Here is a 27,707-nt window from a genome sequence, read left to right on the forward strand (position 1 = left end):
GCAAGTCTCAAACTCCTGACTTCAAGGGATCCTCCTGCCTTGGCCTCCCAGAGTGCTAGGATTACGGGCGTGAGCCACCATGCCTGGCCTCACACAAAATGTTAAAGAGATTTGTGTTATCTCTTTAAAATTCGAGATCTAATAAAACTAATCATTTTTTTGCTGCTTTGTCAGAACATTCTTAAGTGAAATTGGCTTTTTTTTTAATTGAGTATATAATGATTACTGCTACAGTTAGGTGCTGCTACCTTGATTTGTTCTAAAGGCCAGCAGTTTACTCACCATTGCTTGTGCGAATGTCTACACAATGAAAAAGGCAAATAATTGACTTACTGTTATGAAAACAGTTTTGCTCTTATAGACACCCAGGGGTCCACAGACCAGCTTTGAGAACCACTATTCTTCTAAAACAGAAATTGTGGATCAGTGATATTAAACAGTTGTTTGAGAACTGTTTTTATTGCACTGCAAATGTCCATTAAGTTGTTAGCCTTATGGGGTCCTGAGCTGCATTGGGGGAGGTATAGTATCCAGAGTAAGATGGTTTTAGCCCAGTGTAGTGGGGGAAAGTTAAAGCTCTGGAATCAGATCTCAGTTTGAATTCTAGCTCTGCTTGGGGAAGTCTTTTAGCCTCAGTTTTTTCACCTGGAAAATGGGCATCATAATAAAATCTGCCTTGTTCATTTTATGAAGATTAAGTCAAAGTAAAGTGCAGTCGTCCCTCAGTATTGCTGGGAATTGGTTCCATGACCTCTGCCAGATACCGAAATCTGCAGATGCTTCAGTCCCTGATGTAAAATGGCATAGTATTTGCGTATAACCTATGTACATCCTTCTGTATACTTTAAATCATCTCTAGGTTGCTTATAATACCTAATGTGATGCAAATGCAGTGTAAATAGTTCTATATTATTTAGAAAATAATGACAAGCATAAAAGTTTGTACATGTTCAGTACAGGTGCAATTTTATGGGTTTTTTTTTTTAATAATTTTGATCTGAGATTGGTTGACTTCATGAATACAGAGGGCTAGCTGTACGTGGCTCAATAGTGTCCGGTGTGTCTGTGTTCCATAGTGTTAGTTGCAATGACCACTGCTACCAGTACCTCCTGTGCTCACTTTCCAGGCTGGTCACACCACATCGTTGACCTGTTTTGAAATAAATTCTGTGGCTTTTGTGTTTTGTTTTTTATAGAAAAATGAACACCTTTCTTACATGAGCTAAGACAGGAGAGAGGATTTGTTTCCTTTTCTGGGCCTTGGTTTTCCACAGCTGGAACTCCAGCTCCTTGTCCTCTAGCACACAGCTGGCTGCTCAGTCACACTGGCACAGTCTTGATGCAACACATGCAAGAAGCTTGCCTGCTGGAACTGCTCTTCCAGAAAACTGATTTTAGCATTCTTTTTCCTTTCATCTTGTTTCTTCTGAATTTTTTTGGATCGTTTTTTAACATCTCTTCCTCCTGGGATTCAGCTTAGCCCCCTTCTTATGGCCCATGGGCAGTGCACAGTGGGACTTGTACCACTGTTGGTACGTGTGCTGTCAACGAGCACGATGCAGTTCTTCACCAGGGTCTTGTTGCAGGCCAGCTCGTTATTGGATGCATCACAGACAACATCAGTGAACCTTGTTTTGTGAGTACGCTTGGAGCCCCAAGGAAGTTCCCCTTACCTAGCCTTAGGGCATGGTGTTTCTTGTTACCTCCCTGCACACAGACTGTGTGAATGCCAGTCTTAGCGTTGGCAGCTGGGCATGCCAGTTGTACTTCTGCTTCTTGTGGTAGGGCTTTCTCTTGCCCCCAGTCTTGCGGTGCTTGTACCAGTTGTCCCAAGAGATGCCCATCACTCGGCCAGATTCTGTGTTTTTGGACTGGAGTGCACTAAGAGAAGAACAGTCGGGTGGGGGTGCTCAGAACCACGGCACATGAGGGGAAGGGAAAGGAGTCGGAAGAGAGAAGACTTAGAGAGCCAGCAGTTATGTTCTGACGTTTGAAGTTCTGGTGTGTGAAAGGCAGTGGCGGCCAGATGCAGAACTTAGAGCAACACGTAGAATTTTTAAGTTTGCCTTCACATAATGAAGGACTGTTTGTCATCTCTGGCCAAAAGTGGATTGAGTTGTTTCTGGAGGTTTTTCAGATAAATTTTAGGAAACCATTTGTCATGAATGTCCTATAAGAAATTTGTGGGTTGGGGTTATACTAATCCCCCAAGAATTTCGCTGGGAACCTCCTGGGAAAGGACTTGGGCATTAGGGATAAGAAAAGTTGAGTATTCTCTAACATTTTTATCTGCTGACTTAAAAAGTACAAAGACAATGGAAATTGCCCTAATTTTTACCACTGTGATGTATGGGGTTACTGTAAGTGCAAAGTCCCATATTTGGGAGTTTGAATAAGAGATGACAACTGAGGACCCACCTGTGCAGAGAGCCTTTGGTCCTGTCCATCAGCCCGGGGTGGCAGGGACCAAGCTCTGCAGGGGCTGAGTTTGCCCTAAACTAGAGAAAAGGAGGTTGGAGGAGAAGGCTGAGCACTCCGAAGGAGACTGAACGCGTGGGCACTTCTGTTCCATTATTTGTTTTGCTTTAAGTTCATGTTTCTCATCTTTAGTAAGCAGCCTAATACTTATGTGTTCTGATTAATTAACAGCAGATGGCACTTCTGTCCTAGAAAAAGCCACACTAGAAGTGGCAGTCCTCGTGCCAGCTTCTCACTCCAGGGAAGGATGCCTGATCGCTGAAGTGCTTCCTCCCTCTGTCTACCCTTGGCACCTGAGCTTCCTTTCCTCTGCTCCCCTTTGTCCATGTTTTACCTCAGTTGCCCTGGAACGTTTTCCCTTGTTTATTTTCTCTCCACTCCTACAGTTCCTGTGGACGAAGGTATTTCCACTCACTTACTGTCCCTGACACACCCTTCCTTTGGAAACAAAGTCGGGGATTGGTGACCTCTACAGCAAGAAAGATGGAGCGGCCTGTTGCCAGCTAGCTGGGAGGGTCTGGGATCTCGGCCTCCCTGAGCTCTTGTGGTCCAGGCTCTGATGTAGGAAAAGAATCCTCCTGGCCCAAGGAGCAAACATCTGTAAAAACAAAATAGTATCTCTGAGTCACAGAGGTGGCATCAAGTCGGGGGGAAATTGTTCTGACATTTTTTTAAAAGGTGTGTGTAACCCCAGTTAAAGTAAAAGAAAACATTTTTTAAATTCTTAGAGCCCAAAAGCAGTGCTACAATGTAGAGTTCACAACGTACAGCCAATCTAGCAGACTCAAGGTCAGAAGACCTGGATTGCGCCCTGGCTTGGCTTCCCTCTGGCTATGGGACCACAGGCGCATAACTTCAACCTCACTTGGCTCCATCTGTGAAGTCAGGGCTGTGAGTGAGACCCACTTTGCAGGGTGGTCATGACTACTTGAAAGTGCTTTTCGCTGTTAGCAGTACTTGGCCTTTCTAGCATAACTGCGCCTGATTGTACACCCCCATCCTCTAGGTCAGCAGTTGCCACATTTTCTCAGCTCGCTGCCCTTGGTGTCTCAGTAGTTTTTCACAGAGCTTCTAGTCCAAAAGAAATAGCTAACAGTTCTGTTTCTTAAGTGATTAGCTTCAAACCATAATCCTTATTGTCCTGACAATTTAGTAGCCATTTGAAAAAATAATACACATAAAATTGTGTGGTATCTGATACTGAGTGATGCTGTGTTTCCTGTGAAAATTTTAAATATCCTGTGGCACCTTTGTGAATTTGCTGCCGAGCCCCAGGGTCCTTTAATACACAATTTGGAAACTGCAGTGCTAGATTGTCTTAGAGCTCCAGAGTCGGGGAAACTTGCTATGGGTCCTCACTTACCTGTTCCTGGAGGCCGGGCCCAGCAGAGCAGATGGTTCCCTGCCTCCAGTGGCTGTCCAGACCCACTCTGAAGAAGGTCAGCTTCTCAGTTGCCTTGCATTATTTCTGTTAATTGACTCAGAGTCTAGATGAAGAGTTCATATTGGGCAGGACTGATTACGTAATTTCCTCACTCCGTCTCCTCTCCCACTCCTTCCCACTGTCCTGGCATTGTTAATGACCTTTTGAAGTACCAGAATCAAATCTGGAAACTGAAAGATGCCTAAAGAGCTTATTTCCCAGGATTTTCTCATTGACACTGGTTTTAGGAAGAACATTCAGGAACTTAGCTGCTGCATGTGGGCAACACTACAGGTTGAAATCATATGTTCTCTTTATCGAATACATAAATAAAGAGACTCCAGAACATGTGCAGCTTCTGCAGGATCTCTGCAGAGCAGAAGGTTTTCCTATTTAGGCTCCAGGTGTGTTTGCTGTACTTCCAGGCCTCTGAAGTCCGAAAGGAAGATGCTATTACAGGATATTTAGGGGGGGCAAGTGGTGAGAGATAGGAATTGTGAGTCCTTTTGCAACACTGGAAACAGGTTATTTATGTGCCTTTGTTGGTGCACTTCTGGAGAAGCCTGAGAATTGAGAATTGCTTGCAGGATGGGAGAGCAAAGGTTATCTATCTCTGGTCTCACTCTACCGCCCAGGCTGGAGTGCAGTGGCTCCATCCCTCACTATAACCTCAAACTCCTGGACTTGAGCGATCTTCCAGCCTCAGCCTCCCAAGTAGCTAGGACTAATGTTTTGTTTTTTATTTTTTGTAAAGACGGTCCCCCTATGTTGCCCAGGCTGGTCTCAAACTCCTAGCCCCAAGTAATCCTCTTGCCTTGGCCTCCCAGAGCACTGGGATTACAGGCTTGAGCCACTGTGCCAGCCCAGGGTTTTGTTTTTATATTGTGTTTACTTTTATTGTTTTCAAATTATTATAGCAAGATTGAATGTTTTGTAAAAGGAAAAAAAATCTTTTGATCCTGTGATACTAATAGTATAGCCATTTTTGTTCTTCCATCTTCTGTGTTTGCCTATGATAGTGCATATATTTTTATCCAGTTTTGTTTCCATCTATGTGATAAACATCTTCAATGTTGCTACAATCTGTATAATTATAATAACAGCATGACACATGCAAAATTAAGAATTGTGTGGTATATGAGTTATATCTCCATAAAACTGATGTAGGAAAAATTTTTTTTTTAGATTTCTAAATATTTCAAATAGGGAATGATAAACAGACAAAAAACCCCTTTGAGATCTGCTTTTCTACTAGTGACACCGGTCATTAGCACCATACTTTTTCACATCAATTCGTGCATTCTCGTATTTACTTCAGCTATATAGATTAAATCCAGAATTACTACATTATAGTGGTGAAATCTGAATGTATTTTTATAGTTGTTATTGAATAAAATGCTATGTGTGTAGTTTCTCTCCAGTGAGTTTCTCTGATGGACAGGAAGCCTGCCGTGTTCTTTACTCAGCTCAAAAGAAATAACTCATACTTTCAAGCTTGTGTTCTCATTGGAAGTCCACATGGTTGTTCACCCAGGAAAGGGGAAGAGCTTAGCAGAGTTCAGGATTTGGTAACATTTCTTCTGTGAGTCCCTAGGAAGTTTCTAGGTTAAGGACAGGGTGGCAGCACCCACTGTTTATATGATTAAGTCTGCAGGACCAGCCCTCCCGATCCAGTCAACTCAGACATTACTCACTGGGGCACCACGGACTCTGGAGCTGTTTCCTCTGATCATCATAGCTGAAAGGTAATAAACCTGGCTGTCTTCCCCTTAAGTTGAGGGCTTAACACCTGCTTTGCTCTGTGGCCTGCTAGGGAGTCATTCCTGAAGAGGTATTTTTCCTCCTTGGTCTTTGTTGTCGACTTACCCAGTGGTTTAACCATTCATAGAAACCATTACTGTTTGCAGCCTCTTAGAGGAAGAAGGTGAGAAGTTGGGAGGCCTTATAACTGGGCTGTGGAGTCAGACAAACTTGGGTTTGAATTTCAACATTGCCATTTACTGGGCAAGCTGCTTCATTGTGCTTTACGTCAGTTTACTCGTCTGCAGAGTGGAAATAATAATGTCTGCTTCATAGGGTCGTTATGAGACTTGAGTAATGTATGTTAGCTTGTAGTGAGTTCTGTGTTGGGGACAGTTATGTGAGCGGGAGAGTATATGCTCGGTCCCTACATCCTGGTTTTATTATCCCTTCTGCCCTGTGTTATCTCCTTTGCCCCATGATCCTTTGAGTGCTGATTAGAAGGGGGAAAGAATTACAGTATGACTCACCTGGGACCAGAGAAGGAAGTGGCCCTTGGCCATGGTTGGTTTGTGAACCATCCACTCTTCTCACTGGAGATTATAATGTGGTCCTTGAACTGTTCAGAATGCCCAGACCTACATAGCATTTGGTACTTCCTTGTTCTCAACATGATGACTGGCCTTCTTTAGGCTTGTTCTCAGTAGTGCTAGAGTGGCCTTGCAGAAGTGGGAAACATGGAATTTCTGGAATCTTCTAGAGTGGCCATGCTGGGGAGAACCCACCCCAGGCTGGGATCTAAGTGTCTGCCTGAGTGGTGATCCGATCTGATCAGCAGACAGAGGTGGGCCATGGAAGTCACTCTTCAGTTGTCCAGAGTGAAAGAAACCTAAGCCACGTGTTTGTCCTGCCACCTTTCAAAGAAGGCCTCACTCCATCTTAGGCTGAATGCTGCTGGTAGAAACACTGGTCATTGCTGGAAGTTGTGATACCATGCGAAGGGTAAAGAACGACCGTTACTCTCCTTCCGACCTCCTCTTGGCTCCACTGCACTGCCATAGGGGCCGCCTTCACCACACTTGCTCTGAGTAAACTGAAGCTGAGACTCCCAGAAGCCCCACCCCACTCCCTGTGCTACTGCAGCCGAGAATGAGCCACTCCATGCCTGTCCGCCCTCCTATCAGCCTCCTGTCAGCCATGCAAGCCCCAACATACCTCCTTCCCTTTGGGCCAGATGCCATGAATTGCTAACCAAGGTGTGGCCGGGTGCCTCCTTCCCCAGCTGGGACTCGTCTTTTTGAAATTATATGATGCAGAAAACTGCCTGTCCTTAGGGATCCAGCATTTCTGACCTTTGTTCTGTTCTGTTTTAATCCGTGCCCCATGAAATGCTGCTGTGTGATTTCTGGGTTTGGTAGGATTTTGCTTGTTTGTATTCCTAACTTTGGAGTTAGGTAAACTTATTTCCTGAGCTGTGTCTTAAAGGCACTGGCATTCCTTCCGGCCCTGTGGATAATGCATTCCCCTTCCTACCGGTAAGGAGATGGTGACGAGCTTGCAGTTCCACTCTCCTTGGCTTTCAGGTATCTCAGGCTATTTGCCCGGACAGTAATCTAACTTGTCAGCTTGGCAGCTGACCTCTCCGATGGAATAAAGCGTTTATAATTTGGTGGCCATGTAGAGTCGTGTGTCTCACATACTTCACTTTGCCATTCTTAGCCTCACATAGCTGTCTCCTTTGTCCTGTCTGGCTCCTAGCTCTCCTCTGTCCCTCAAAAATACCAACTTAAAACATAGAGATGCTGTTCTTGTGGGAAGCCTTAAAGAACAAAAGCCTGGCCTGGCCCGACCCCTGAGGGCTTGACTCAAATCCTTGGTGGAGGGAAACCTCTGTACCCATAGACACCCAACCCTGACACTGGGGATGAGAGAGTGGAAGGGAATGGCCTTCTCTGACCATCTTCTATGACTTTCAAGAAACTTAGAGTCCTCAGGTATTGTGAATCAAGTGTAGGTTACACTTAGAATAGTCAGACAACAAAAGTTTCCCCTTGGGAAATGGCTTCCTGCGTTTATGTTGAAGTCTGGTTGGTTGCAGCACGTTCCATTCCATGTGACAGTATGTCACCAGCCATGCTGAGCCACGTCAGCTTTGTTTCAGCCAGATTTTTCAAGTAGAGAAAGAAACTGTTTCCTTCCCCCCTCCCTGCCTTTTCTTCAGTCTGCAGGGCCAGTTCTAGAGCTGGCTTGATAAGTCTTGGCAGGCTCCTGTTTAACCCTTGCCTAGAAGCCTCCTGTGGTTGGTGGAGCTGAGGCTTCCCGTCAGTAAGCTAGGAGCAAAGGCAATTCCACTGCGTCCAAAGTGGCCCCACCAGCTTCCGCCCATTTTTCTGATAAATTGATGTTTCCATCCCCGGGCAGGCAGTGTGCCCATGGCAGGGGCCAGTCCTGGCCAACAGGATACAACTGAAGGAAACGTGCTGGTGACGGGCTTTCTCCAGGCTCCCCTGTGCGTGGGGGCCAGCGGCATCTGGACCATGGGGTGCATGTTCCCATGCAGCGTGGGTTCAGAGGCTGTGCTGGGCTTGGAGTCGCTACCGGCTCTCCCTCCCTGCCCCCGTCCTTGTCTCAATCAGACCAGCGTCATTTAATCCTGGAGCTTGGAGGTATTTTTTTAAAGTAATCCAGAATTGTTGCTTTCTTGGCAACCTGAAGTGATTCACATATGTCTCAGAAAACCTTGTTTTGACTGTCAGTTTGATGTCGCCCAAGAGGGCTTCCTAGGGACAGCATACCAGTCCTACTGAAGGAGCAGTATTGTCTGCTGGTTAAGAGCACAGTTTCGTGGAGCTGTTGTGAAAATTAAATGAAATTAGTAACCAAAGAGCTCAGCATAATACCTAGAATTATTCCCCTCGACCGAGTGTACTTTATCCCCAGTGCTGGCCATTGCCACTCAGTTTATGTATTATGCATTACACAATAAATGCTCAATAAGTTATTTGTGGAATAAATAAATGAATTAACTATGCAGTATTTCTGACTTTTTGTCTTAGGATTTAGGAGCATTAGGCACAATAGTTAGAGGATGCAGGAAAAAAGCAAAGATCTAAAAATTTGTTTTAATTCAGTATTGGTGTCCCCTCCCGACCTTCTCCCTGTCGTGTGCCAACCTTTTATTGCAAGGTTAGCCCCTTTGTTAGCTCACTGCTGCCTCTTTTTCTGATGTTTTCAGTGAATCTGCACATTAAACTGACTGGATTTGAACAGGTTTGGAGTCAGGGTTAAAATACTACAGCTGAAGGCGGGTGTGGACTGTGGAACCTAAACTGGACTGAAGAAAAACCAACAATGGCTGGTTAGAAAAGAACGTGTGTGTGTGTGTGTGTGTGTGTGTGTGTGTGTGAGAGAGAGAGAGAGAGAGAGAGAGAGAGAGAGAGAGATCTCAGTGTTTGAGCACCTACATGGGCCAGGCACTGACTGTTCCTGGTGATAGATAAGACAGTTTGTGAGTGCTCAGGGTAGGGCAGTATATCCACATTGGCCAGGTGGCCATGAGGGTAGAGGAAGACTGGATCTGAGGTCTGCCTAGAGCTTGCTAGGCAAGGGTGGGGAGGGGGCTATGTCAGGGAGCAGGTATTGTAAAGGTCTTGGGCAGTTGCAGAGAGAGAGAAGGAAGCTGAAATGGCACGCAGGGAATCCTCAGGGCTTGTGGGCCACAGTGAGGATTCATTTTTAAGGTAGATAGTGGCCAGGTGCACTGGCTCATACCTGTAATCCTGGCACTTTGGGAGGCCAAGGCAGGAGCATCACTTAAGGCCAGGAGTTTGAGACCAGCCTAGGCAACATAGCAAGACCCTGTCTCTAAAAAAACGAAAAAAAATTAGCCGGGCGTGGCACCTGTAGTTGCAGCTACTCTGGAGGCAAGAGGATCATTTGAGCCCAGGAGTTTGAGGCTGCAGTGAGCAATGATCACACCACTGCACTCCAACCTGGGTGACAACAAGACCCTGTCTCTGATTTTTTTTTTTTTAAATAGATGCTCTGTTCATTAAGTGAGACCTTATCAGGACGTGGGCTGTCCCAGCTCTGTGGGATCATAAGGTTTGGAGGCATTATTTTACTAATCTGCCTCTCCAGCCACCACCTACTTGTAAGATGCAGGATTACATTGTCCAACAGAAAACACCCAGTCTGTAGCACTCTTGCCCCCGGCCTTGGGGAGAGGCTGCCCTATGCCCCTGTTCAGAGCACGCTCTCTGTGCCTAATACTTCCAAAGCTGGGAAGAAAATGTGGCACTTAGATTTGGCAGGATCTAGATACTGGAAGCAGCCATCGCTGTGTCTCAAGTTTGATGCTGGAGCATTGTGTGTGCTTTGTGGGGCTGGTTCCAGGAAGCCCCACAAAGGGGGGTGAGGCATTGTTGGCTGTAAATAAACCCCCATTCTCTTAATCAGGACTTGGTTTGCCCAGCTCACATGGCAGCTCGTCCAGCTTCATGTGTCTGTATTGTTTTTACCTCCTCCTTCTGCTCCGTTGAGCTTCATCGGTGGCTGGGCTTTTGTTTTCTCTGCAGGGGGAACCACACTACAGGTTCTGTAATTCCTGAGAACATCGTGGCCCCTGCCACCAACCTACAGCCATGGCTGTTGCGTCTTACAAGTCTCAGTCACATTAAGAAACCAAATGGGCAGGTGCAGATCACTCTTCTGCAGGGGCAGTCCTAGCCGCCGCAGCCAGGTCATGCTTTGGTTGTTGGGGCTTTAGTCTCAGGTAAAGCCTGGGGAAGCTGGAGGGGTACAGACGGAAGAGCAGTCCTGGCCTCAGAGCTTGTTTCCTTGACCAGCTCAGCATTTGAGCCCTTCTTGTTCTTTCCTCCCTCCTCTGTCTTTTAACTTGGCTTTTATTGGAAAGCTGTGGGTTTTGTTTTTTGTTCTTCCTGTGTCTTAGTTGGACTTGAATAGGAAGCTGAAGAGGTTTACCTAATCTCTTCTCCTAGGTGCTGCTTTTCTTTCCTAAGTGAGATGCTTTGTTTTCATCTTCCTTATAAACTGGGTCTGTTCTGAGGGGCCTGCGCTGTTGCCTGCGTGTCTCCAGGATGTGGGTTCCACGCCTTCTGGCTGATGCGAACAAATGTCTAAAATATAGACCTCCAGGCTAAGTTCATTACTTTGACTAACTGAGAATCTCCACCTGGAGGCCAGAGGGGTGACTCATACAAGTCAAGACTGGTGTCCCTTGTGCATTTCAAAACACTGCTTTGGGGGAAGAAAAGAGGAACAGTGGTTTCTTGTTGCCTTTTCTTGCATCCTTGTAACTCTCCCCTCTTCCCCCCTTCTCCCATTCCTCCACTTGCTTCAATGGAGAGTTAGGTGTAAATAAATGGTTCTAAAAAGCATCTTTGGGATGTTCATCACCATCCTCATGTTCTCACTGAGCTTTCCTCAGTGGTGCTAATGTCCTGGACCCATCTCCATTTGAAGACCAAGTGTTGCAGTGGCTCCAGGCCCTTCATTGTGGGGTGGGATTAAGCTGTTTGGGCAGAGTGGACACTTTGGGATCCAGAGAATTTGGGTTGTTGTCTTTCTTCAGGAGCAGCTCGGTACAGTGACACAGACACCCAGGGGCCCAGCAGGCTCACAATCAGCTTGTTGGTCTCAGGGCAGAATTATATTCTAAAACATGACAAGGTGTGGCCAGCAGGAGGCAGGTTCCCACTGTTTGATTCTTACAGCCTTCCTGGTCCCAAGGCTGCCTGGACACCAGAGGGAATCCGAACCAACACAGACTCTGAAGTCTGAGAGGAGATGGCAGTGCTGGGATTCTGGCTGCTACCCGAGGCACACTGACTTGTGCAGCTTCAGCGCTGGGCAGGCTCGTTAATACGTTTGGCTTATAGGATTCTCTCAAGGCAGGAGAATCTTCTTGAACTTGGAGTCGTGTCCACAGTCTGTTGGTCAGCACTTTGCTCGGAGGCAATGAAAATACCGGGCGTGTAGGGCTGGGTGCTGCTGTGGGAAGCTGGGTGTTGGGCTCAGGATTGAGTAAGAGTCGCAGCCCCGTGGGTTCAGGGTGTGTTCTGGGCACACCTCACCCTTATTTTGTGCCACGAGGGTAGAAAAGCAAAGAAAGATTAGACTAGTAGGCAAATTGAAACCAACTCTACCCAGTTCATCCTTTTTTTTTTTTTTTAAAGTGTAGAAAGGTTAATTTGGGGGGAATGGAAGAGAACATAAGGCCAGTGTAAAGAGAGCCAAAGGGAAAGACTAAAAGAAGACCCACTTCCTGTCTATGATTTGTCCCATCATCTCCCTTCTTCCCGAGATGTTACTAAAGCAGCTCAGCTAAGCCTGGCGAGGCGCTTGTGAAATGCAGGATCCCCACACTTGCACACGCCCTGACACGCCCTTTCCACCCCAGAGTCACAAAAGCTGCAAGAAGCCATGGGGAGGCTCCTGGCCTCTTTATTTACCTAAGGAGCCCCTGAAGTAGCAGGTGTTTTTTCCTTTGAAGAGACATTGCACACTTGTTGACTAACTTCCTGTGACTCTGGGCTGGACGCGTTGGGATTCCAGTGTGGGGACCCAGCGTCCTCCGAAGCTCTGCGGTTCAGGCCAGGAGAAGGGGCAAGTGGGGGCCTTCAGAGGAGTTAATGGGTCTGTCCCCGAATGACCAGCCAGCTGGCTATGGGGAGAGAAGATACACCCAGCTGATGTTTTCCCATAGTTAGCACCCAGAAAGCTGTCCCCTAGAGGGAAAATTTAAGGACATTTTACAGTCCCACATTTTGTTACTGACACATTCTGTAACATGGGTATCTTCAGAGTCACTGCTACAAAAGGGTTGTTGTTGCCCCCTGAGAGACTGGTACTCTCTATAGAGCTGCTGATTTATGACTCCAACCTGAACTTGGCATGGCAGTCCTCCAGGCCCGCCCCCCCACCCGCTCCCAGCCTCCTCTCTGCCCACCTGATTGGCAGGGGGCGGTGGCCAGAATAGATGGGTTGCTAAGCAGCCTGGCCTGGACATTGTGCCCTTCCAGGTTGAATGAATAGCTGCAGTGTTCAGAGGAGTAGGGATTTTGGCCTGTCCCCGAATCAGGAGGGACTTTTTGGGGAAGGGGTAAGAACTACTGGTCTGGTCTCGGCATGGAGCCATAGCGGGAGGGAGCTGGGTAGCCTGCCTTGAACCTTCTTTTCTGAGATGTGGCTTGGGGTGGCATTTCTTTGTGTCAGTGGAGCCTGTGGAGCTCTGTGGCTGTTCAGTGAAGGTCTTTTTGCAGAGTTGTTACCGTCTTAGCTCCTCCGTTGCTAACCAGAGGGAAAGGAAATGAGATCCAACAACTTTCTGTGAACTCAGCTTTTGCCATTTTGATCATTAGCGTGTTGTGGCACGTGAGATCACTGACCTAACTGGGCTTGAGGGGCCAGAAATGGGGAAAACAGATAAGTTCTCACCGTTTCATACTTGGAACAACAGAGGCAAGGGAAGGCTTGTGATGTGGGGCTTGGACCCTTGCCTTCTCGGTGTTGATTTGGTTTAGAGGAAGCTTTCACTCTGGAGCAATGAAATCCAGATGGTGTCTGATAAGAAGCCTTAGCTCTTAGGTTTCTGCAGGGCGTGTGGACGTGGCTGTGTCGTGGGGCAGTGATTTTTATTAAGGATTGGAGAAAGCTTTTCTTTGGAGAGAACATAAAGCCAGGGTAAAGAGAGCCAGAGAGGCAGACGGAGGCTGCCCAGAGCCTGGGGCTTTCTGAGCCTAGTCAGTCACTTGTCAAAGGCAAATTGCATGCTTGCTTTGGAGTGATCCCTTTATCCTTGTGATAAAATCTCCATTTTTTATTCAAGCTAAAAGATAAAAAAAGTCTCTTGGGAGCAGCTAACTTGTGTTTTTGTCTTGGGAGTCTGATGTGACAAAGCAGTCACCTCTTGCTTCCTCAGTTCCAGCAGTAGAGGCGGTGGTGCTCTGTGCTCTGTTCAAGCAAGCTTCCTCCGACCCGGGGGAGAGCAGCAGGCAGGGTACAGGTCATCCAGGTGACGTTTGCTCTCCTCGGCATTGGTGGTGGTGAGCACTGCTGGAGGGAGTGACCAGGAAGGAGAGACCAACCAGGGCTCTGGAGCATCCGGTTGCTGTGAGGAGAGAAGGGGCGTCGGTGGCTCTGGGCTATGAGAAGGCCCCAAAGCATTGGCTCCCCTTTAGCGTTCCTGATGGTCCTTTTACCTTTTCTCCTTTGAAAACCCTGAGTGGTCTCAGTGAGAGAATAACTGTGGCTCAGGAGCCCTGGCCTTACCTCCTTGCATTTCTGTTTCTCTTTTGCAGGATAATACGGAAGTAGAAAAGCGAGACCCCCAGGAATTAGTTGGTAAGTACTCGGGGGTGCCGTGCCCATCCAGGCCTGCCGCTCTACAGGGCTCCTCTCTGCTGAGAGTCCTCGTCCCTCATGTTCCCTCTCAGGGCCTTTGGCATTTCCTAGGATGCCTGGGGAACAATTCTTCTTTGAAAATCGTATTCATGGTGTGTTTTATTGGGCTTTGGTCAGCTGCCAATGTTGTCGAGGGGGAATTTGGGGCCCCTTCAGCCAGGAGGGCGTCTTGGTCTGTGCCCCTCCTCCCATCTCCGCTGGCGTGTTCATGTTGCTCAGGGAGTCAGCATGTGGCCTCTGCTGGCACTTTGCTCTGTCCCCAGGCGGGAACATGCCTCACAGCCCTGAAGTCTGGGGACTTTTGTGACTTGAGGAGCAGGGACATTATGTTTCTGGAAAACAGCACGCATCATCTAAGTCCTCTGTTAATCTTTTTAGAAAGCCCCTCAGCTCCTTTAGTTTGGCTGTGGACTTTGTAATGGTTCCCAAAGCCTGACCCCCAGGGGAAGTTCCTGGTGTCTAAATCCAGACTTCACAGTGGAGTTGACCCTCCCTCTCTGTGGTGGCCATTACCAGCTCTCCCTGCCTGCTCTAACCCTCACAACGAGGGTTCCTGCTCCCTGTGGCCGTGCCTCGTGCCTCGTGCCTCGGAAGGCTGTCCTGCAGAGCCCGCCCTGTGTGCCTGCATTCATGCTCCCTTGCTCCCACCCTGGGGGCTCAGAGCCCAGGGGCTCAGCCTGGAAGTGCTATTCCAGCAGTCAGCCCCTCTCACCTGTCCTTTCTCTGATTCGAACCCTTTTGCTGGGGGTGGAAGATAGAGAGCCCGTTTTATCTTTCACTAACTAAAAGAGCTGGGAATATTAATAGTTCATTGTCTTTGTATTTTGAAGAATGACTGGACAGGAATGTGATGACTCTGAGCAGCCCAGGCTCTCAGCAGGACTCTGCTGTGATCTCTGGGTTCTCTGATCAGTAGAATTTGAATATTTCAAATTCTATAAAAGCTAGGATTTTCCTAAAACCTAGAGTTTGCTCTTTAGAAAATGGCACTGTGGGGGCACAACAATTGGCTTTGAGGGCAGAGGAAATGGGGCACACGTCTGCTGGGAAGCCAGCAACCTGTCCTGAGTGGGTGGTCTACAGAGCCAGGTATGGACAGGAGCCTGGGCCTCTTCTCCCCTCCCTTACTGTAGCCGGCCCTGCTGTTCATTCTTAGGGGGTCAAAGCAGACAGGGCAGCCTGTCCGTGCACCCTCGCTCTTGCTAGTGGTGTCAGGCAAGCGGTGGAACGTATGTGGGCATCAGCTGTCTCAGCCCCCAAACTCTTCCACAGCCAACTTGTCACTTTCTCTCTCCGTGCCACTTTTTAAAAATAGCTTTATTGAGGTGTAATTTACATAGAGTAAGTTTTGCCAATTTTAATGTGCCATTTGGTGAATTTTGACGTATGTAAATAGTTGTTCTAGCCCCCACCACAGTCATGCTACAGATTATTTGCATCACCCCAAAACATTCCCTTCTGCCCATCCACCCCTTTGCAGACAGTTTCCCCCTTTGGCCTCAAGCAAGCAGCAATCTACTTTCCTCACTATAGTTTTGCCTATTTTAGACTTTCATATAAATCAGGATCTCAACCTTGGCACTATTGACACTCTGGGCTGGATAATTCTTTCCTGTCCTGTGCATTATAGGATGTTTAACAGCATCCTTAGTCTCTACCCACTAAATGCCAGAAGTACTCTCTCTCCCTCCCCCAGATGTGACAACGAAAAATGTCTCCAGACATTACCAAATGTCCCCCTGGGGGGACAGAATCACCCCCAGATAAGATACAGATGGAATCAAAGGGTTTTGCATGGCATCTTCTGCTTAGCAAAATGCTTTTAAGATTCATCTATGTTACTTTCTTTTTCTTACTAAGTAATATTTCATTGTAGGGATACACCACAGTTTGTTTATACATTGACCCATGCAGGACACAAATGGATCTTAAAGCTGCATAGTTTTGAATACTGCTACCATTTCTCATTGAATAGTAACTATTTAGCTCTTCTTCTCAAGGACAGAATTAGTTGAGTGCAGAGGGCTTCCATTCATGATGCTGTGCCTATCTGCCCCCTGCCTGAACTCGGCTCCTTCGTTAGCTCCTCTGGGTGTCAGGACTCAGGTTGCTCCACTGGTACGGGAAGCACTTGCATCTGTGTAGAGAGGTACAGCTTTAGCAGAGCAAGCAAGAGAGCAGAGTCTACCTCATAGACGTCTCCAGCACGGGAGCTCCTTGACAGAGCTGGTATACACACGCTGTCCCTGCCCTCCAGGGGCCCCACCCGTGCCCACAGCTGTGCCTAGAACAGTGGTGCTGGGGTGGCAGTCCATTTGGGGTCCCCATGTTGCTCTTAAACTGGGGACACTCCACTGCCTGCTGGAGTCCCCCCCGGCCTGCTCACTGCACTCCCTGTGCCCTCTCATAAGCCCGTCTCACTCACTGCTGCTGCTCAGACTCCTGAGCAGCTGCGGACACTGGGTGTTCTCTGACTTGGGCGTGCACGCAGGTAACTCACGCTGACAGCAGGCTCGAGTCCTAAGGGTTGCTGCCCTTCTAGAATGCCCCCAGCAGACCCAGGCAGGAACCATAGGCGGGAGCACTGCTTCCAAACTGTGGACACATTGCTTGATGTATTTCTTGGGAAAATGGTTTGAGGCTCTGTGGGGCTGATGCCTTCTACATTTGATGCTTTCTCGGGCTTAGGAAGGAGAGACTCACTGAAAGATTGCTCCTGAAATCTGTACAATGCACTCTGATCTTGCTTTCCTGAATGTGTGCCTTTCTTTATTTGCCAGTTACTTCCTAGGAATTCTCTTGTTTCTAGCCCCGGGCTCAGGATGGGCTCCCTTCCTGCTGTCATACCATATACCATTTGAGCCTCATAGTGTGGTTGGGTTGCTATGGCAACAGGGTCACACCCTGTTTTTCCAAAAGGCTTTCCTGGCAAGTGCCAAAGGATACTCTTTGTGTCTCTGTCACATGCATGCATGCTCTCATCAGTCCAAGGAAGAACTTACCCCACTCCCAAGTGTTTATTGCCCAGCACCTGCTAGGCCCACCTTGCTTCTGTTAGTGGTGCTTATAAGATATGAGGACCAGCCCTCCCTAGCCGATTCCACCCTCCACCGGCCTCTGCAACCCTCTTGAGCCTGAGGCTGAGGAGGAAGGAGGAAGTCAGGATGGGACTTGAACTCCAGCTAGATCTGGGCGTCGCCCTTGGTTGAAGAGTCTGGATACTGAAGGAAGGTGCTGGGCAAAGAGAGGCACTTCATCCCCTGGTGGAAACCGCTCTTGGGCTACACTGGCGTCTCGGGTCCACAGCAGGACTTCCAGTCTATATGTCACCCCATCTCTGTCCTCTTGCCCTCACCCAAAGCGACAGGTCTGGGCATGTCCAATGAGAATCCACTGACAACAGTGAAAATCAGCATATGTAATCATGTTTTAAGACTGCCCGGGGCTCAACCCTGGGCTCAGAGTGTGCACAGGCTTGTACTGCAGCAGCTGAACTGGTGAAGTCCGGGGGCCTGTCCCCAGCCCTCCTCAGCACTATGTTCTTTACAGTAACGGTGGAACTCCAATGAGACCAAAGCACCTTATCTGCTAAGCAAACATTAACCCGCCCTGGGGAGAAGGGAAAGGCCCAGGCAGCCACTCAGGCCCCAGGGAAGCCATTGTCAGCACTGGTTTAGCCCCAGGCCTGGCACACAGTAGGTACCCAGTAAGTACTTACTGAATGTTGGTGGTGGCTTATTCATTCTTTCCCTTCATCCTGCCCCACCCTGCTCTGCCTGCTGTTTGCTCATTGTATGGTCCTTTTCATGGGAGAATGTTTTAAAGAGCACAGGCAGAATCTACAACAAACAGCGCATTGTCTGAGTGATCCAAAACAGGACTCTTCCGTTCCAGGGTGGCCAGAGCTTTGGAGGAGGAGTGGAGAGAGCAAGACTTGGGTGGGCAGTGGCAAATCTCTGAGGGAGTTGTCCCTTCACATCAGAATCAGGCCTTTTGTTCCCAAGAATGAGGTGGGCCAAGAGAGGATTGATTGGTTTAATTTCTTAAAAGACCCTAAGCTGATAACAGGTGATTTTTTTAAAGTGTTACTTATGCACAAGGCAGTTTTGGGCACTTTGGGATCCGAAACCTAGGGAACCCTGAACTCTTTCTCCTACAGCCTGGGCAGGTCAGCCTGAGACAGGAAGGGTGACACTGAGCACCTCTGACTTTCTGGAGTCCTAGAGCTGGCTCACATAGTGAGCTGATTGTGCACATCTCTTCCTGGCCCGAGTTCAGTGACTTCACATGGGTCGCTTGAAATTGGCCACAGCAGGAGAATTTATACCCCGGGAATTGGCAAATGCTGCAGATCATGGCTCCTCCCTCTCTCCTCTCCCTCAACTCCCGCCTCCAGCTGGTTATTAAACATTTACCAGCACACTGAGGACAGACTCTTTCCTTAAAAGTTAACACTGTGACTTGGTAGCATGCATTCTTTATGGTCTGCCTTTACCTTCTGCCTGAACTTCTCTTCCCCCAAGTTGGCACATGGATGACTCCTGGTCAATTTGCTCTCAACTCAGGTGACACCTCTCAGAGAGGCCACACCTGAACACCCTGTTTTACTGTTTTCGTAGCATTTAACCCTCCTGAAAACATTCTGTGTGCCTGTTTATTGTCCATGTCTGTCCCCATCCCAACCCCCCCACCTACAGAATTTTTCCTTCTGTTCTCTTAACAGCCTCCTTTTCTGAAAGAGTCCGGAACATGTCGCCTGATGAAATCAAGATCCCTCCAGAACCCCCTGGCAGATGTTCAAATCACTTACAAGTAAGCACAGGGCTTGGCTGCTGAGGCCCGTGCAGATTCGGTAGCCTGGGTTAGGGATTTGCTTTGGTCTTACCCTTAAGAGGCCATGGCAGGGAAAGGGGGCCCGAGGAACTGTAAAGGAACTGCCAGGTGGGGAGAGCCTGATCTCAGGAGTTGGCTCGTCTGCCCCCTGCCTCACGCACACGTCCACAGTGTTCTCCAGCAGGGCCCCAGCTCGCCCTCAGTGAGGTCCTGACCCTAAGCAGAGAAAATAACATATCTTTTCTATGCAGCCCAACTGAGCCAATGGGAACTTTGCAGTAAGAACTTTGCTAAGAAACTGAGTGACCATCTGAATGTAAAATAAACACATTACAGAAAAGCAAAAGCATAAGCATTTATATGCATAAGATTCCTATCCTAATATTCCTAAAATGCCAATTCAGTAGTGTCTTGCCTGAAAAACCTCATACAGACCTGGTCTGGGGTTTTGAAATCCCAAGGATTTGGAGCTTTTAGTGCAGTTACTCTCTTGGGAGCAGGACTTTGGGGGACAGCTGGGATTTCAGCTTCTGGAGTTGTTTCTCTTTGTCCTTCTATGCATTCCCCTGTGAGTGGGACCTCGTAGCTAACAATGGGACAGACACCCAAGAATGCACGGTCGTGACACCCAGTCCGCCTGCTCTGCTTTTGATCCCATAGCTCCCATTGGGTGCCTCTGGCTACACAGCAAGCCTGTGGCACCACCCTAACGGATGGGTGACTAATGGGACCTGGGGCTGAGGAATGCAGCAGGCTGGGGAGGGCCAGAGTCAGGACTGGGGGCGCAGTGCAGATTCCCTTCCTTTCCCGGAAGTCTCCTCCCTTGGCTGAGTTGTCTGCCCACCACCACCCTCTAGGACCGCGTCACCCACCATGCCAGACAAGCTCCAGCCTGTAAGAACAGCTCCAGCACTTTGCCTGGCAGAGACAACCAACCACTGAGCCTTTGAGTTCAGAATATTTTTTTCTCATTTTTAGATTTTAATAAGGGCGGAAACCGTGACATTTTAGCAAACATTTTAGTTCATCTGAGGGGTAGAACCAATCTAATGGCCCAGGATACACAGCCAGGTTATCTCCCAACTTGTCCCAAGTTGCCAAGCTGCCTGTATAAGGCCTCCCTCCTCCATTACCTTTGACGAGATAATGTTGAGGAAAGAGATTTGTCACTTTTGGCTTCTCTCTTGCCTGGTAATTGTATCACAAACCCCTCTCTGCAATTCAGTGCTTCCTCCAGCCAGTCTCAGTAGAAAGATGTGGCTTCTGACAAGGGGAGTGGATCACCTCTCCTGATAACTTCCTAAAGTGGGTCACGTGGGACCTCCAGTCCTGCCCACCTCCTCTCGCAGGTGAGGTGTCTTAAATGTTTCCTTTTTAAACTGCCACTCGGGGGAAGGTGGCAGATGGATCTTACACCAGCAAGTGCCCACCATCCTCGGTAAGCCTGCTCCTCAGAGGTGGCTTTGCCCTGAGACTTGGGTGTCTGGAGCGTGTTCATTGGCACTGGGCAAGGCTGATGCCATCTACTTTGGGCATCATCTCCGTGGGCACGCAGGACCCCCCTTCTTGAGGACACCTGTGGCACCGGCCACGGTCGGTGAGCCTGGATGCCTGCCAGGTGATTCTCCAGTTTCCCACCGAAAGCCGGGGCAGCAACCTGGGGGGTGTCTTAGTGAGAGACAAGCTCTTGGCCCTTGATGGTGACCCTTGGTAAACTCCCCACAAAAGACAATCTAGGAAATCTGTGACACAAAATCCAAAAAACTCAACTCCTGCCTTCCTCCAAAAGGACATAGCCCTTCCCAGGTCTCCAGTGACTCACAGTTCTGCTGAGGACTTAGCCCGCGTTAATAGAAAACCGGTGTTGAGACCCTGCACCTCTCCACTGTGTGCCTAAACTGTGCGCAGCGCTGAATAAAGGCAGGTAGAGAATATGGCTGGAGGTGGGCGTCATACAGCTCTGGGGGCCTCACATTCACCTCCACACAGTTCTCATGACCACAGGCTGGAACGGTGGTGAGGTGGGGTCTGTCACGCACACACTCTGTTCCTCTTCCGTAGGACAAGATCCAGAAGCTTTATGAGCGAAAGATAAAGGAGGGAATGGATATGAACTACATTATCCAAAGGAAGAAAGAATTTCGGAACCCCAGGTAGGTTTCCCATGAGCCTGCAGCGTCAGTTGAGTTATTTACTTTGGATCGGGGACTGGGTGCCTCCAGGGAGGTGATGAGAAGAGGCCCAGCTCAGATCCCGCCTGAGCCCAAGGGAGCCATCACCTAGACCTGTCAGCGCACTAAGTGTCTACTAGACACAGCAGAATGTGTTAACCCAGCCAGAGGTTTGCTGTTTAAGATCCAGACTAAAGGCCCGGCGCGGTGGCTCACGCCTATAATCCTAACACCCTGGGAGGCCGAGGCGGGTGGATTGCTCAAGGTCAGGAGTTTGAGACCAGCCTGAGCAAGAGCGAGACCCCGTCTCTACTAAAAAATAGAAAGAAATGATCCAGACAACTAAAAATATATAGAAAAAATTAGCCGGGCATGGTGGCACATGCCTGTAGTCCCAGCTACTTGGGAGGCTGAGGCAAAAGGATCACTTGAGCCCAGGAGTTTGAGGTTGCTGTGAGCTAGGCTGACGCCACGGCACTCTAGCCTGGGCAACAGAACAAGACTGTCTCAAAAAAAAAAAAAAAAAGATCCAGACTAAACATATAAACCAATATGTAGAGTAGAAGCCGAGAGACCTGGACTAGATGGGGGAGGCCTGGTCCTGCTTTGCACCTAAAGCACATGACCTCTCAAGGCCTCAGTTTCCTCATCTGTACAATGGGGGAATCAGAATACACAATCACTGTAGGTTCTTCTTCCAACTCCAAAAAGTTGAATCTTGCATACAGGCGAGATGTTTAGAACCATAGCTATATGTGGGTCTTACTCCATCTAATGCTCAAGCTGGTGACACTTAAAAAGAGGGTGGCATGTGACAGCAGGGACCTACCCTGGCCCAGCTCACCACACTCAGCCATGCAAACTAAAGGTCAGAGACATCCAGATGAGACACAGAAAGCAGCCATTACCTTGACCCCATATGCATCCCAGCCTACAGCCAGCAGTTCCATCTACCTGGGAGGGTGGAGGGTAGAAGGTCAGAAGTGGGGCAGGCAGTCCTCCCATCAGGAAGTTTGCCTAGAAAAATTGAGCTGGGTTTAAAGGTTTTAAAGGTTTTGTCTCAGCCCCAGGAGCTGCGTGGTCCTGGTGCCATGCAGGGACATGGGAGTAACGCCTGCTCAATGCCTGTGCTGCTCTGCTTTTAGCATCTACGAGAAGCTGATTCAGTTCTGTGCCATTGACGAGCTTGGCACCAACTACCCAAAGGTGCGTCCTGTCCACAGGGGCTGGAGGTTGATGGGGTCCCTAGGGTGCTGTGCTTGCTGCACGAGGTTTGACCCTGTAGCCACAGAAAGGCCCATGTAGCAGCACTGCTGGTTGAAAAGCACAGTCCTCATCTCTTCTATTATTCTTGCTATTCTGAAATAGTCCAGTAAAGAGATTCCAGCGACAGACCTGGTCCCTGGCCCCTGACTGGTTCGGGCCCAAGTATAGCCTCCCTGCTCCTGCAGACCAGCTTGTGGCATTGCTGGACAGGTGCATCATTGCTCTCATCTTCTTAAGAGCTTTGCTGGCTACCCCTTGGCTAGAGACGGGTGACAGCTGAGCCCCTGTGCTGTTGGGTGATTGGGTCCCAGGCCAGGAAGGTCCAGGGGAAGACTTGGGTGAGGGACTTGGATTTCAAAGTCATTTGTCATCTGATCATCCCTACTGACTACAGCTTTAACTGTTTCTTTTTCAGGATATGTTTGACCCCCATGGCTGGTCTGAGGACTCCTACTACGAGGCATTAGGTAGCCTTCCACCCACCCACTGTCCATGCACCCATGTAGTCAGTCATCCAGGCAACACGTATTTCAGGGTGTCCTCTACATCAAGCCGTGTCTGAGGGGCTGGGTATAGTTTTGAACGAGACAGACGCCATCCCTGACTTACAAGGCTTATGACATAGCAAAGGAGACAGAGGGTTCAGAACGTTGAACCAGTAATTCCGACATTGATGAGATTATTGGCAATGGGAGTTGCCAATACGGGGGACCTACCAGCAAGCAGGGTCTCCTAACCCGGCCAAAGGGGTGGGAAGGCCTGGCTGGGGAAGCTGCACTCGAGCTGAGGTTTGAAGAGGAGGCGCGGGGGCTGGGCGAGTGTAGGCAGAATGCCCCGGGCAGAGGGGCTGTGTTCTGAGGCCAGCGATAGCACAGCCCGTGCCTAAGGGGCCTGTTAGGGAGAACTGAGAGGAACGTCCAAGGGTCTGGCCCCTTCGCCACAAGACCAGATCCTGGTCTGTAGAAGTGTTTTGTTTGGCCCATACAAGTTTTGTCTTGTTTTAATTTGTGTTAGTTGCCAACATTGTACATAAAATCCATAATTCCAGCTCCTCTTGGTCAGTGGGAAGGTAGTCCACACTGGGCCTGTGTTCCCATGAGGCAGCAGAGCTGGAGCTCGGGATAGCTGATTCTTCCAGGCAGAGCACAAGCAGCCCCGGCCCCAGGCCCCTGCTCCATGCTGATCAGGGACTGGTGCTTCATTTCACCTCATGCAAAGGGGACACTAAGCCTGTGAGTGCACTAGGTTCTCTCGGCCCAGAGCTGCTCCTGGGCTTGCCTGACAGTTGATCTTGTCTTTGTAGCTAAGGCCCAGAAGATTGAAATGGACAAATTGGAAAAGGCCAAAAAGGAGCGAACCAAAGTAAGTGATGACAGGCCTCCTGGCTGGAAAAGGCAGATGCATGGAGTGCGCAGGTCCTGCCTGCTGCCCCTACCCTGGCCCAGCTTCACGGCCTGGCAATGCCCTGTGCAGTCTCCGCTGGGCCTCCTGCACTGAACAGGCTGCTGGGCCAGCGGCCTCTTACCTTTGCTTCATTCCTGGAGTCTCGTGGTTTTCTGCGTTATGCCCTCCCCGCCGCTCCCTTCCTCACTGCAGAGCCCTGGTGGCTTTGTCTCTTCTGGGTCATCGGTGCCCTCCCTGGCCTGAATGGAGGGAGATGTTTCCTTCTGAGAGTGCTGGGCCCCAGCTTGCTCCAATCTGTGAGTGTCTTGGTCTCCAGAGCTGATCTCAGCAACCTGCCTGGGTGCTACCCTGTAGGTCCCATGGCCGATGGCCAAGTGACCCCCTCATTTTAGGACTCTGAGGGCCACATCTTCCTGAGCAGTATGGTCTGGGTCCTTCAGGTAGTATCAGTTTGGCTGTAAGAATAAAACGTCTCTGGGCACTGTGCCCTTTGTGACCAGAGTCTCCAAGCAAGGGAGCACTGGGCATCAGGACACCGGCTCCTCCCACCTCTGGTTGGGCCTGACCCTCCTTGAGCAGCTGCAGCCTCCAGACCGTTCCCCTCACCCCAGGCAGAGGGGCTGCGGGGCCTCAGCGTGCTGGTGGCCTTCTCAGGGCCAGGAATATGGGAGCTGGTGTGAGGGATAATTGGGGTTTCTCATTCTTAACCCTTGATTAAATCTCCCTTCTCTCTCTTTCCCTCTCCCTTCCAAACCCCAGGCTTGTTGCAGGGACGTGTCTGCAGCGCCTGGGGACCGGAGCTGTCCTTCCCCTGTGCGGGCGGGCACCGCCTCCTCCTGGGTGTGAGGAGGAGGGGCCTGGCCAAACGGTCCTGGGCATGTGAGGTGGGCGGAGGGCAGCGGGGTGCCGGGCGTGTGCAGAGACCAGGTGATGCCGGGAGGGACCCGCTGCTTTTTAGAAAGCTTTTCTCTGAGTGGTTAAAAGCCCCTTCAGGCTCTTTTTAGACACCTCTCCCTCCCCCAAGATGGTCACAGCAGAGTTGATTTTCAATGCCTCCTTTGTATAATGCCAAATTCCTGTCCCCTGGGAGCAGACGGATGGCAAAAGGATTTGGATGCACAGCTTTTACTCTCTTCCTTCTCCCCCTCCAGATTGAGTTTGTGACAGGCACCAAGAAAGGCACCACGACCAACGCCACAGCCACCACCACCACCACCGCCAGCACTGCTGTTGCAGGTAGAAAGCGGCTTGTCTCAGCTCGGGCTCAGCTCTGCTTCCCCAGCCACACTGCAGATGGAATGAGGGGTTTCCCTGGCTTGTACGGGAGACAAAATACCACGTGGTTCTGGGCCGAGGCCTGGTCTTGCTCTTTGTAAGCTAAGACTTTAAGAACCAGCTTTGGAGCCTGGGGTGGGACCTGGTCCACTGGCTGCCCCTTGGGCCTTCTGGGCCGGGGCTCCACCACTGGCCTACAGGGGGAGGGCGCTGCTCTTTGGCTGTTCATGACCCTGACTCTCTCGCTTTATCTCCAGATGCCCAAAAGAGAAAAAGCAAGTGGGACTCAGCCATCCCAGTGACGACAATAGCCCAGCCCACCATCCTCACCACCACAGCCACCCTGCCAGCTGTCGTGACGGTCACCACCAGCGCCAGTGGCTCCAAGACCACTGTCATCTCTGCCGTGGGCACCATTGTGAAGAAGGCCAAGCAGTGACTTGAGGAGCTGCCCTGAGACTTGAAAGGACTGTGTAGCCCAGTGACCGCTGCCCACTGGGGAAGTGCCACTTTGTATATTTCAGGACTGGGACCTGCTCCCCAGAAGCCACCTGAAAGGAGCTTCTGTGTGACATTCCAGCCAGAAGGAGGACATTGCAGCACAGGAGTGGAGCACTGCAGACAGCGTCCATGCACCACTCGGGGTCTGTCGCCCTATTAAAAGAGCCGTGTTCTGACATTCCGGCATCTCAGGTGCACTGGCCTCTCCTACGGTCTGCTTTCAGGCAAATTCAAAAGCTCAAGTGTCCCTCTGCCTTCTTGGTTGGAACTACTGCCAGGGGGATGACAGCGACAGCAGGGTGCTGCTCAGAGGGGTGGCCCGTGAAGTCACCATGTCATTCTCTGTGTGTGCCTCTTGCCATGGGCAGGTGGGACCCCTGGGATGGGTGAGACCCTATATTCCCCCTATCTGCTGCCCTGATCCCCAAACCCAGCCAGTTCTCCGCAAAAGCTCTGCTCCCTTGGGCCCACTTGAGCACGCCCCAGACCAGACCGCTTCTTGGACACACCCAGGCTTTTGAAGTCGAGCCAGTTACCAGAAGGGCTGGAGTGAGATCCCTGACCGCACGGGTAGGGGAGGCGTCGGCACCTGGCCAAGGCTATCCTGGTCCCTTGGTGCCCGGTGAGCACAGCCAGCAAGAGCAGAGCAGAGAGGGGATGAATCACCTCCTCCTCTGGCCGGGGGCAGCTCATTGTTTACGGGAAAGCCCTGCTCCTGGGAGGGCTCCTGCCACCCCGCCCTTCCTCTGTGTGTTATCTCTGCCCCACAGCAGCCCCCAGGCAGCGCCCGTGGCCACCGGGCTTCTCCTAGGGCCAAAACAGGTTTCCCAGCCGCCACTAGCCCGAAAGTCCGGAGGGGACCTTTTACCTTTATTGATCTTTGGCAGCTCTCCCTCCCTCCCGCTCCCCCGGAAGTGCTGAGTGTCAGAGAAGGAAGCTGGGCTGTGAAGAGCTGTGTTGCTTCCATGGAACGGGTGGAGGTTTAGAAAGATGGTTCTGAAATTGCCTGGTACTGTTGTGTGACCTGAGGACTGTCACGAATTCTGCCTGTGAGGTCCCCAAAGTAAAAATTGAGTCTACTTTACCCCTCCCTCCACGTACACTGGGACGCTTCAGGAGGTGGTTCTCACCCTCCCTCCTTGGAAGGACTTTGCAGGTCTGGGGAGAGGTGCTGCTGCCCGCTCATCCCCAAGACGTCTCTGAAAAGGCTTCCTGCCCCGCAGCCTCTGGGAGGGCCCCTCTCATGAGCCGGAGGCCACGTGGCTCGGTGGAAAGAACCGTGAGTGTATAGTCGGCACCCGTGGTCTGGAGGCCCAGTCTACAGCAAGCTGTGTGGTCTTGGGCCCTTAACCCCTGGGAGCCTGTTTCCTTCTCTGTCATATCACAGAAATAAAGCTTCCTAAGGTGGTTGTGAGGAATCGGTGAAATGACCTATACAAAACCTTCATGAACTGTAAAGAACTCTGCAAGTGTTTGTTGTTGGCCAGTGTTCTTTTTTAGAGCAAGAAGAGAAGCAAACTCAAGGCCTTCCTCCCATCTGGGGCTCATTCAAGGGGGGTTGTGGGCAGGTCTTTCCCCCACTGCCCTTCGCTGTCCTCTGGGCCCTTCCCTACCCCGAGCCCTGCCACAGAGCTGTGCAGTTGGAGCAGTGATGACCGCGTGCCCTGCAGGGCCCCAGCAGTGGGGGTCTCAGGGAATTAGCACAGGCTTAGAATTGGGCAGCCCAGGCTGCAAGTGCTGCTGTTCTATTTTTTTTTTTTTAACGGCCGGCCCACGGGAGCCACCGGGGCAGCCGGGCCCGTTGTACTTCTTAGAAACCTTGTGAGTTGGCTCAGGGTCTTTACTTTGATTTATATATGTTTTGTTTCGGGTTTTCTTGGTTGGTTGGTTTTTTTGTTTTTTGGGTTTTTTTTGGTAGAGACAGGGTCTCACTATCTTGCCCAGGCTGGTCTCGTGGAACTCCTGGCCTCAAGCGGTTCTCCCATTGGCCTCCCAGAGTGTTGGGATTACAGGTGTGAGTCACCTCGCCTGGCCGCTTTTGTTTACTCCTCTGTAAAATGGTGCCTGCCCACCTGAACCCCAGTGAGGATGGCCCACAGGTGTATCGACCGTCTCTGTGGAGACTGGATGTCCCAGGCACTGGGGACCAAACTTGTTTCTGACTAGTGTGTCTCTGCTCACCAGGAGAGCTC

At 50.0% G+C, this 27,707-nt stretch overlaps 1 protein-coding gene across 2 annotated transcripts in view; it reads left to right on the forward strand.

The window, feature by feature from the left end:
• Positions 1-25,710, forward strand: part of SAP30BP (SAP30 binding protein) — a 35,515-nt gene extending 9,805 nt beyond the window's left edge. The window contains exons 4-11 of one of the 2 annotated variants that reach the window (XR_001138219.1): positions 13,963-14,005; positions 18,789-18,877; positions 20,960-21,051; positions 22,215-22,275; positions 22,751-22,802; positions 23,639-23,697; positions 24,499-24,975; positions 25,272-25,600. Coding sequence is in view for 1 of the 2 variants with exons in the window: in XM_012662251.1 (XP_012517705.1) it covers positions 13,963-14,005; positions 18,789-18,877; positions 20,960-21,051; positions 22,215-22,275; positions 22,751-22,802; positions 23,639-23,697; positions 24,891-24,975; positions 25,272-25,453 (663 nt within the window). In the remaining variant the exon portion in view is untranslated. Of the gene's footprint in view, positions 1-13,962; positions 14,006-18,788; positions 18,878-20,959; positions 21,052-22,214; positions 22,276-22,750; positions 22,803-23,638; positions 23,698-24,498; positions 24,976-25,271 lie in introns of both variants that reach the window. The other variant, XM_012662251.1, reaches the window with a different exon arrangement.
• The last annotated feature ends 1,997 nt before the right edge of the window (positions 25,711-27,707 follow it).

This window comes from Propithecus coquereli, unplaced genomic scaffold (assembly GCF_000956105.1).
Source record: "Propithecus coquereli isolate 6110/MARCELLA unplaced genomic scaffold, Pcoq_1.0 Scaffold76, whole genome shotgun sequence".
NCBI classification, from domain to species: domain Eukaryota; kingdom Metazoa; phylum Chordata; class Mammalia; order Primates; family Indriidae; genus Propithecus; species Propithecus coquereli.